Source organism: Rhipicephalus microplus, chromosome 7 (genome assembly GCF_043290135.1).
Source record: "Rhipicephalus microplus isolate Deutch F79 chromosome 7, USDA_Rmic, whole genome shotgun sequence".
NCBI lineage: Eukaryota > Metazoa > Arthropoda > Arachnida > Ixodida > Ixodidae > Rhipicephalus > Rhipicephalus microplus.
Genome location: NC_134706.1, coordinates 34,991,796 through 35,003,341, shown reverse-complemented (window position 1 = coordinate 35,003,341; position 11,546 = coordinate 34,991,796). Strand labels below are relative to the sequence as shown.

Here is an 11,546-nt window from a genome sequence, read left to right as displayed (position 1 = left end):
ATTTTTATAGTTTATTGTAATTATATCGCTGATAGCCTTAAAACATTTTTTTAGCGAGACGCAGAAGGTTGGCGCCCTTCTGGTAGTTTAAATCTTACAGTGGATAGGTAGGCATAGTTTTATTGTCGCAGCACCTAATTGGGATAGTTAAGTGAATGTCACACTCTGCATGAGCTGTCAATCCTATTGACGGTCTTTTCACTGCCGATTTCACATGCGACCTACAGGCAGTGGTTGGTTCGAATTTGCGAGTCAGTACCCACGGAAATAATTCAAGACATCTCAGACAGTAAGGTGAATGACGCCGGTGTTTTTTTTTTTTTTTCTCTTTTTAGCCGGGAGCCTTAGGTACGTGCGGGATGTCTGAGAGTGAGAAACATGACACACATTTCTTTTCACATTTTATTTGTCGTTCGAATTAACCGAATTGCACACACCCCTCCTGTATCTGTAATATACGCCGTTTATAGTATTGCATTCCCTGAAAAAAGCAGCCATGCATTCTTCCTTATCTTCCCAATCGACTCGTTTTCGAAACCACAGCTGGCATGTTGCCCTATCTGTAGATAGAAAAGAGCAGCCAAAATTAGTGGCACTTGTACGATTATGAGCTTTCATTGAATATGCAGATTTTTGCACTTTGCAGTTGTTGGAGCAATGGTGACATGTGGAATGAAATGGACAAAATTTAATTTAAAGCCTGCAAATTAGTGACCGGGCCTAAACCGTCTGGGTGGTCTTGGTAAGTTTTAGCTTTTCCGCCTCTTCCCAGGCCTCTCTCACATTTACTGCTCTCATCATAAGTAAGAGTATGCTCAGCTATCGTAATTATTCTATTTCACACTTAACTTCGAACCAGAGCAATCGAATATTCATTTTTCTAGTGCAAGTTTTTAATTGTTTAAAAACTTTGAGTAAGCCACAGTTCGACCAGAAACGTTTCGAAGAGAAACGTTTTGACTCGTTACACGGGCTAATAAAATGCTTTAATGAATGATTCTCTCACCTGCATATACCTCTGAAGAAACATTTCCATTAGATGGGGCTTGAGCTGAAAAAAAAAAACATATCTGGTCAGAAGCCTACTCAGAGGTATTGAGTAATCAAAGAGGCTACTTAGAACTTTTACAACACTGCATCATTTTCGCGATGTGTCACAAAACACTTATGTTTATTAACATGAGCATATTTTTGAACAGTTATTTGCGTTGTAACTAAACTATATAGTTAACATAGAGTGGAGCGGAATACCACATCTGACTAGCACAGAGCTGGGATAATGTCCACGTCGTCCATCTATGAATGGTCATTGCTTGGTGAAATAAATGCGTAGATAAGTAATTGGCGTGCTTACACACTCCTGATTGCAATGTTGGTGGCAAAGGCTACATTTAGAACGTGTGGTTTTGCAAGCGCAAGAGGTCGTGCCATGGGTGTCCAAGCGGTTATGGTGCGTGAATGCTGGCCGTCAGGCCGCGAAGTCCAATCCCAACCACAGCGGCAAAGTGCCAGAGGATTGTGTACTTAGATTTGGGTTCACGTTAAAGAACCCCAGGGGATCGAAATTTCCGGAGCCCTCCACAATGTCGTTTCTCATAATCATGTTGGTGTTTTCCGACGTAAAACCTCAAGAATTGCAGTAACTAAAACGTAAAAAGTGTGCATAGAAATAAATTTAAATTTTCGCAAACTTAAATAAGTAAAACGTAAATGATAAACAAAAATAATATTAGGACGAAACAAACTCCACAGCCGCGGTGGTCTAGTGGCTAAGGTACTCGGCTGCTGACCCGCCGGTCGCGGGTTCGAATCCCGGCTGCGGCGGATGCATTTCCGATGGAGGCGGAAGTGCTGTAAGCCCGTGTGCTCAGATTTGGGGGCACGTTAAGAAACCCCAGGTGGTCAAAATTTCCGGAGCCCTCCACTACGGCGTCTCTCATAATCATATAGTGGTTTTAGAAGGTCAAGCCCCACATATCAATCAATCAAGACAAAACAAACTCCGTAAGTTTTTAACTGGTTTCCTTGTGTTTTTGCTGAAGCTAGAGCAACTGTATAGAAATGATTTTTCTGAAAACTTTATATCTACTTGTTGCAGTGTACTGAATCTATCATTGACACCTGACTCCATATATTTGTCTGCTAGCAAGCATAAGTTTCACTGTAGTATATGGAAGCGAATCAGTGATTTTACTTGCGGTAAGAGTGTTTCCATTTGCGTGCACTAAGGTTTATTCAAAAATTTTGTACTGACCCTTGATGCTTTCGCCCAATATAAAATGATGATGGTTTCGAAGTACTGTATAGTATTTTAGTAGCATTTAACTTTGGGGAAGATATCCGGGATCAAGGTTAGCCGCTAGTTTGATGGTAGTTCACGGTCTCTGATACCTTACGCTTGTTTGGCTTTGCAACTTACACACGTTTCTGTGGGAGCTTGCTAGAGTGTTCCGTGGTTAAAACTCTGCTTAAGCTGTCTAATTTCTCTACATGATCATCACCTTAAGTAACAATCTTTCTTATCTCTCTGACTTTTTTCTTAAGCAGTCCTCAATAAGTACGATTTTAATGGATGTCTCCAGGAGTATCGGGGACAGCACTTCGTATGAACTATAGCATTCAGCCATTCAAAACTGTAAAAAATTTGATTGATTGATTTGTGGCGTTTTACGTCCCGAAACCACCATATGATTATGAGAGACGCCGTAGTGGAGGGCTCCGGAAGTTTCGACCACCTGGGGTTCTTTAACGTGTACTCAAATCCGAGCACACCAGCCTACACCATTTCCGCCTTCATCGGAAATGCAGCCACCACACCCGGGATCCGATCCCCCAACCTGCGGGTCAGCAGCCGAGTACCTTGGCCACTAAACCATGGCGGAGCAAAAAAAAAAAAAAAAAGGTTTACGTTATAAAGTACATTTGAAGTATACATTTATATGCTACATTCTTAGTGGATAAATAGTAAAATTCAATCAATAATTTAGAAACAATTTACTTCCTTATCAGTCCCTATTTCTAATTAGTCCCCGGCTGCCCCCCAAAATATGTCATTTAACTGTATCACGTGGTAGGTCATTGTGCAAAGCAACATAGGAGTCGTCAGGCTTGTTCACAACGAAAGGTGCTAGGGACACGCCGTATTTGTCACATGACAGTTCCATTCACTGCTCCAGCCAACAAGCTAACTAAATAAAAGTGAAAACCAAGTTTAATTGCCCTTTATCGGGAAGCGGAATTCTCGGAGTCTGGTCGAGTCCATCCTCAGCACATGAGGCTTGGCAAGTGTTTCTTGCGAACAACTGGCCAGCCACTTACTTTAAGCGAGGATGGATAGCAAAGACAAGCGTGCGACAACTACTCTGCATCGCTCTGTTATTTTTAAAGCAAACTCCACCAAATATGCCAAGCTGTTTGAACGGGAATATTGTTAAATGTTTTGTGAATTGGCCGAGAAGAGACGAAGCCATTCCAAAAATACAAAAAAATGTTTTGTCATTTTTATTTTTGAAATGCCACTGTGAAAACGTTCTTGCGTCTAAAATGTTAAAAGCTCTTGTGGTTGTTCAAAGAGTCCGTTCCTGGTATTTTTTTAACCAATGTAATATTTCTCAGCATGACCATGGCCTCGCGAAACCATCCCGTGTTGCTGGTGGACGCGGCAGCTTCTCTTGAGGACTCTATGCACTCAATGTGGACATTTGAGGCCAAACGAAGCCACCCACTTCCAATGTTGAGCCCCGCCAAGCGCTCGGGTTTATGCCCAACCACACTGCTGGCCGAGAAGCTCCCGTCTTTATCTGGAATGCCACCGTGGCAACTGCGTGGCTATTCACGCGACCACCCTTCGTTCGAACCTCGATATTCTTCTCCTTCTGTCGTTGCATGTTTTCGTGTTTGTTTATCGCTGAAGGTTCACGGTTACACGTCCACCGAGTAACCCAAGAGCATGGGCAGTCGCTTGAGAACACATTGAAATGCCTGGATGTATTTTTTTTTTTACAGTGAAAGCTCTATATGGCTAGGAAAAACAAAAAAAACCGTTCGGCATCGGTTTGACGAGGGGTTTTCATTGGATGGGCTATCACTTACACCATTCTTAGCGTCGTATCAAAGCACGTGCGCCATTGGCTGCTCTGTGAGTGACGTCGTCCATCTCGTCGCAGCCGTGGCGCCGAGCACGCGCCCAAGCGCCGAGAGTGGAAACATGAGAGAGCTGCCATTTGCTGGTTCGATGCTGCGCTCCGGGCACAAAAACCAGCCCTGGAGGCCGAGTGCTGGGAGCAACTGCGTACCGATGATCCATCAGCCTTCCAGGCCACGCTAAATCCCAAACGGGAATGCTAGCGCCGGTGGCGGGCGGACCTTGCAAACCGCGCCACCGAGTTAGCTCGCAATGTCCAATGCTTGCAACAACGCCGCGGTGAACAAGTGGCGTTGCGGGCACAACAGCGTCAACGTAATGATTGCGCGAGCGCGTTCGCCGGGGTGATCGCCCGCTTTCTGTGGGAGCTTCTCCAGCGGCACTTTGGTTTCGGCTATGACGTCTGTGACCGCCTGAGGTTCGAGAACAGCCACTGTGATTAACGCTTTGTGAAACGCATTTAACCACTCATTACAGCACTCCGCGACCGTGGTCATGCGATTCACAATGTGCGGCGTTTGAAATAAACACTGTGGTAAACCCTAGCCGAACGTGTGTCTAACCTCATTCAGCAGCACAAACATGTAACCAATGAATGTGAAAATTTTCATTGCATCGTCGGATGGAGCCCACTGCTAAACGCCGAAGCCGCGCGTTTCAGGTTTCGCTTCATGGTTAAAAGAATAATAATACGAAGTGCTTGGGCGGTGATTTTCTTTATCAACTGAGGTCAAAACGAGAAATTCGGCAAGTGTTCACTCCTCAGTAAGAAAATAACATGTCGTGACAATCTCATACTTATTTTTAGTGTGGAAGCTTGACTTATCAGGCGATAGTGAGGGTTCGCTTTGTTACACGCAATTGATAACTAGTTCGTAAGCGTCTGAGGCATATGCCGAAATGGCGGCAAATCCTTAATAAAGGAACCTACGTGGTGGTTACCAATGGTACATATATTGCCGATGAGCTGAGTTTTAAAAAAAAAACGCGTTCTTTGTATATCTGGAACTGCCAAACAGCACTGCTGTGCTTCGAATTGAGCAAACGTCGCTGCTCTCTTTACCGCAAATATTAAGACGTTTTATATACCCCTAGTTTTTGCCAACTTCCGTTGTTTCTTACCTGTCTCGTTTCCCATGACGAAACATGTGGGGCGAGCAAAGTAGAGGGTGTAATCACCGTAGACTTGCGTATCTGAAAGAACACGTTCGTGAATCTTATCACTCTGCCTTGGCTTGTGCTATTGGCCTGCCTTGGCCTGCCTTGGCCTGCCTTGGCCTGCCTTTGCCTGTTCTACTCTGCCTTGGCCTGTTCTGCAGGCGAGTGACCGTAGAGGTTATAAAAGTTGCTGCGAAAGTAGACACTCCATGAAGCAAGCTCAAGCAGTTGAGGAAGTCTGAATTCGCGCCGATATGGCTCCCTCCAATCGCGTCGTATCGAGGTTTCTTCGTGTTCTCAAGGATACTCTCAAGAGACGCATAAAAAAATGGCGGAATATCCAAGTTAAGCCGTTTACAAACATGTCTTGGGATTGACTTTTAACGACGCTTCTCCAATCATCCAAGTGAAAAAAATTAAGCGCTAGAAAAAGTGAATCTAGCACCATTTTAAATTCATTGCCTTGCAAAGCCCGGTGGACGAAGTTAAAAGCCGTGAAACACCTGAGCAGTTTTGCATCAAAACGGCACAAAAGGTGAAGAAGATACGTCAAAACATATCTAGTTTCAAATTGTTGAATAATCCAGAAGTGTTCAACAAAAGGCAACATTACCACAAAGAAAGACTGGCGGTGTTTGATCTGCAAGGAGTTTCAGAGCGACACAACACTGCGTTCTGTCTAAATTAAATGCGTGGAGTCGAAGGACAGGGCCCACAAAGCGAATTTCAAGAATTTATACATAAAAAACTGGACGAATGAATTTTTTTACACACTGTGTCGTTTTGCCCCACGCAGCGTCTCGTTTTCCCCCGCAGGTTGTGGCAAAATGAGACATCCGGAGCAATTTTATTTATTATTAAAGCATTGTTTTGAAGGATCGCAACATGTGAATACTTACGTAGCACATACCTTTTATCCAAAGGAAAATTTCTGCATGAATGTTTTATTGTAAAGAGTGAAATAAAAATAAATATTCACAATTTTAACATTTTTGCCGCATTTCACCCCGTTACCCTAAGTGAAGAGTGCCGCTATAAACGTATACACATGAGAGGGCTAGTTTGGTGCATTCGACATTTCCTGATCTTATCCACTCAAGTCACGAGATAAAAAACACACAGGAAAACAGTCATTCGACAACCTAAATTAGCAGCGCCCATATTTTGAGCGTAAAATAGTCTACAGGCACAGGCACTAATGTAGGCACTTAAATCTTTCCCGTTTACGGCACGTTACGTCTTACAAAATAAATCTTTTCATTGTCCCTTACCTTGAGCATTCACCAAAACAGATGGAATACCGTTCTTCAACCCCACGGACCAGTTGGCGTCTCTAAAATAGAAAGGTTAATTGGGAATTATCTTTCGCTCACTGAAAAAGGTCACAATTTTGCCGCAAGGGCAAAGCAGTGCATGCCATAGAAAAACTTTAGAATGCTATATGAAGTAAGGCCGCCAGCTCACTTCTTTATTATGCGATCTGCCGCAACTAAACAAAATGGGGGCATTAGAAAACCTGACCCCTATCGCTATAACGAAGGAGCCTTCGTTTTGTTTGTGGGTTCAACGCAAGCTTGGCGATTAAAGGCGCAGAACGTACAAAAAGTATGAGCCGTCTGCTCATTCCCTCAAAAGAAATAACACGATTCCTTGTGCATCGTTCTCAGTCGGCTCGATGGCGAAGGCCATCTTCTTTTGACAGCGAAGTTACCAATAATTAAGAACGGCTGTTTCCCCGCAAGAAAGCTCACCGCACCATCGCCTAGTAACCTCCGATGCCATATAGATCAGCACATCACCTATAGCCTTGCCTCGCCTCGCTACCATACCGGCTGGTGTGACGTCATGCCAAACCGCGCATGCGCCATAGCAACAGCTGCGAAGGAGCTTCGTCGAAGCTACCGAGGTGGCTTAGTATAACCTAGACAAATTTAAAGAAAAGAATTTATTGTTAACCGTTTACGCCATTAAATACATCATCAATAGACCTACGGCTCAGGTGCATATTCTCGAGATCACTATAAGAAAGCTGCACCTGCTCATGCTGAGCTAATTGTAGCCATGGGTGAGTCTAATAACACGTGATTATAACGATTCTCGTGGTTTTACGATCCAAAGACATGAAACGATTACGGGGGCACCGTATTTGTATGAGGCTCCGATAATTTCGACCACCTGCGGTTCTTTAACGTACGCCTAAATCTAAGTATACATGAACCTAAACCAGCCTTATCCCTGAAAAACGCAGTGCCATCCGCGAGGCTAGACCTGCATGACGCAGAGCGAGAACGCGATCAGCGGCGGCGATACGACCCAGCCTACTTGAACAAGAAAGTGGACGCCATGAAGAGAGAGGGGCAAATATGTCGAATGAACTCTGTGCGAGAATGAACGGGAAGCTGAAAAATAGCCTTGCTTAAACCAAGTCTGAAACCTAGCTTTATAGTGAAGTGGCATAGAATAAAACGGCAAGTGGTCCCACTTAGATCGGCCAGCTTCATTATAAAGTCAGAGGGCGGCCGAGTTCAACCTTCTTCATTATTTTTAATTCATGTACTGAAGTTCCCGCGTCCCTCTCCGAAAGCTTTCTGCAACTAACGTGGTTGAGCAGTACCTTCAATACAGGGAACACTAGGTTTTCTGTACTTAAATTAGTTAGCACTGCCTCTGTGATCGGCCAACCTTTGGCCAAGTAATGATGTCATGTAAAGACTCACCGTGTGACGTATTGTTGCGCGATGTCATGACGACGATATGACGACGTCACATTCTGGTGATACATGACGTCACTTCGACGTCATGCCGGGATGTCAACGCGTGATGAGGATCAATTGTTCCATCACTCGTGTTGGCGCCACCGTGCGAAACACCGGTACCTTCACGTGGTTAATTAGGCGTCTAAGACTTTCACATTAATATACGTGCGTGACAGCGGGCCGCCGTTCCCGACCGGTCAAAGTATGCATTTATTGCCGGAGTCCAGCAGCCCTCTTCTGGCACCACTCATGCACCTTTCACAGAATTCTTTACTTGGCGAGTTTGTTCATAGTCTGGAAAAGCTTTGCGAGCAAAAAAAAAGGGGGGGGGGCAGATTCGACATTTCTGGGAATAGACGTTATGCGAAGCATGTGGCGAGAAAGGGACCGTGTTGCTTTTTTTTTATTGAGCGACACGTCATCAAATGACGCTAAATATATGTACGAATGTCGTACGCACAGACATATGATCAAGAGTTGCAGATGTTTATATAACCAGTTGTTTGCACTTGCGCAACGATGCCGACTGTAGCATGCGTATTAGCAACCCCAGAAGCTGATATGAAGCACTGATACTCCGAAGATGCTTTCCCTGGACACTGCTACATGAATCAACTTCAGCGAATGGCGCCTAACCACAACCCGCCGTTAACCCGACGTGACGGCTGTATCAAAGGAGTACATATGCAATGTTTATAAAATTGGGCAGGCAGCACTGCAGCCACTATTGACGTTTCACGAAGATTACCCTCCATTTATTCATTTATTTTATTTATTTATTTCAGAAGTACTGCCAGCCTCACACATGAGGCCTTAGGCAGGGGTGGGTGATACAAAAAAGGAAACAAATATGAAGATACAACAGGAAAGGAAACACGTCACGTAGAGCTACACCATCAAGAACTAGTGCATCAAAGTAAAACGCCAGTACTTACACAATTTTAGTGGTTTACGCAAACACATACAAAAAAAACTATAATGACAAACATCTGCTCATGCAGAACTAAGAAACAAATATCATATAACGGTTCAAAAATCGCAACATTTCAAAAATACAAGGCATTGATATGAAAAATTTGATAAAAGTGGAACATAAATGGAAGCCTGTTCAGGATGCGCAGTGGAAAAATAGAGGGCGAAGCGCAAAGAAAGATCAAATTCAAGTGGGTTGCTGGTGTTAAAGTTTTTCCATGAACGACTGAACAGTTTCGCAGTTCACCAGATCGGCAGAAAGAGCATTCCAATTAGTGACAGTGCGCGGAAAAAAGTGTTTTTAAAGGCTTTTGTTTGACAGGAATATTCATTCAGTTTTTTTGGATGCTCGGAACGAGTTGATCGTCGGTGAACTGTTTTTATGTACGCGTGCTTGTCTATGCGTAACTTATCGTGGTAAAGTAGAAACATGTACTTCAATCGATCGTGTTGCCGTTTTGCCTGCAAGGTATCCAAGTCAGCTTTTTTTTAACAGTTCACTGGGTGACGTCAGAGCGCTGTAGCGAGTATATACAAATCGGATTGCTTTTCTTTGAATCATTTCAAGTGTTTTAATATTTACTTGGCTATGAGGGTCCCAAACCACAGATGAATCAAGGATCGGACGGATAAAAGTTTTATACGCAATTAACTTTAATTTTGGGGTAGATTTGCGCAAAGAACGTCTTAGAAATGCTAGTTTTTGTAAAGCTTTGTTTTCAATGTAGGCAACATGCTCATTCCACCTAAATTCTGCACTTAATACAACCCCCAAATATTTATAAGTTTCAACAAGCGATAGTTTTTGACCATTGATGGAATATGAGTGTTTCAAAGGAAGCAGCTTGCGCGTAACGGTCATAGCTACAGTTTTCTTTTCATTAATCTTCATTTGCCACACTGCACACCAAGAAGATATTTTCGTTAACGCTGCGTTTAAAAGAACCTGGTCGTCTGCACTACGTATTTCCTGATAGAGAATGCAATCATCTGCAAATAACTTAATAGAAACCGGGATATCATTGGCAATGTCGTCTATAAACATCAAAAAAAGAAGTGGCCCAAGCACAGAGCCCTGAGGGATTCCCGATTTCACCGGTCGTGAATCAGACTGGACGATATCTATAGAAACTATTTGATTTCGATCAGAAAGGTAGGCCTCAATCCATGAAGTTAATGTACTGTTTTTTAGTATAGGTTTAAGTTTCGCGAGAAGTTTTGGATGCGACACGCGATCAAATGCTTTTTCGAAGTATAGGAAAATCATGTCAACCTGGCCTTGCCTATCGAGAATAGCTGCAATGTCATGAACGGTTTCGAACAGTTGTGTAACTGTTGAGAATCCTTTTCGAAAGCCGTGTTGTTGGTCATTGTTTAAATTATTTTCCTCGAGAAAAACTGAGAGATGCTTGTATATAATATGTTCTAATACCTTCGCACATGAGCAAAGCAGGGAAATTGGCCTATAGGCGGAGACGAGAGAAGTGTTAGGTGATTTGGGTATAGGGATAATTTTTCCGAATTTCCAGTCATCTGGAAGCGCGAGCTGTGACAGTGACTTCTGAAAAATGATGCACAAAAACTTCGAGCACCATTCAGCATACCTCACAAGGAACGCGTTAGGTATGCTATCAATACCAGGCGTATTTTTGGGATCTATGTTAAGAAGTAGAGACAAGATTCCTTCCTCAGATATCGTAAGGTCACTTATTGGTGGGATATCATGAAGCGTTTTTGAATATGGCTTACTTTCATCGTCATCAGCAAACACTGAACAAAAAACGTGTTAAAAGATTCTGCAATAGTTTCTTTATTAGTTACGATATTCCCATTAACACATATGTTATGAAAACGCTTCTTGTTTGGGGCGAAATGCTGCCAGAATTTCGCTGGGGATGACAGCAAGAAGTTTTCTAAAGTGACGTTATAGTACTGATCTTTTGCTTCCTTGATACTGTCTTTTAATTCTTTACGCACGTTACTGAGTTTAAGCGTGGTCGATGGAGTGGGGTTCTGACGATGCTGTTTTCTTATCCTGCCTTTCGCCCCAAACGAACAACTGGCATAGTAATCCATGGGTTAACATTTTTTATTATTTTCACTTTTTCTGGCACAAAGTCATGAACGCACTGTAACACAAGGTTTTTGAAGAAACACCAAAGGTTGTTAACAGTACAAGTACGAGATTCAGAAAGTAAAGTGAATTCAGAAAAATGTAAGTCTAATGTGTCCAGTATTTCTACGTCTTTTGCGCGCGAGAAGACAGACACCACGCGTTCTTCCCTCTTGCCTTTTGGAACGTCATTAAGATTAATGCACATGTAAACCAATTTGTGATCGGATATTCCATCAAGCACATTGGTGTCTGCCACACGACGCAGCATGCTGTTGCTAACGAAAAAAAGATCCAGAGTTGTAGCAGTAGCATTCTGTACGCGGGTTGGTTGCTTAACTAGCTGAGTTAAATCATGAAAAAGGACTATATCGACTAAACGTTTCGCTGCATTTGAAGACGG

The 11,546-nt window shown here is 43.2% G+C and overlaps 1 protein-coding gene across 2 annotated transcripts in view; it reads right to left on the bottom strand.

The window, feature by feature from the left end:
- Nucleotides 1–388: 388 nt before the first annotated feature.
- LOC119179661 (uncharacterized) overlaps nt 389–11,546 on the bottom strand; it is a 28,734-nt gene continuing 17,576 nt past the window's right edge. The window contains exons 5-8 of one of the 2 annotated variants that reach the window (XM_037430784.2): nt 6,574–6,635; nt 5,267–5,338; nt 1,007–1,051; nt 389–560 (exon numbers count right to left, since the gene is read on the bottom strand). In XM_037430784.2, the coding sequence (XP_037286681.2) occupies nt 403–560; nt 1,007–1,051; nt 5,267–5,338; nt 6,574–6,635 (337 nt within the window). In that variant the 3' untranslated portion in view covers nt 389–402. The remainder of the gene's footprint in view (nt 561–1,006; nt 1,052–5,266; nt 5,339–6,573; nt 6,636–11,546) is intronic. The other variant, XM_075869000.1, reaches the window with a different exon arrangement.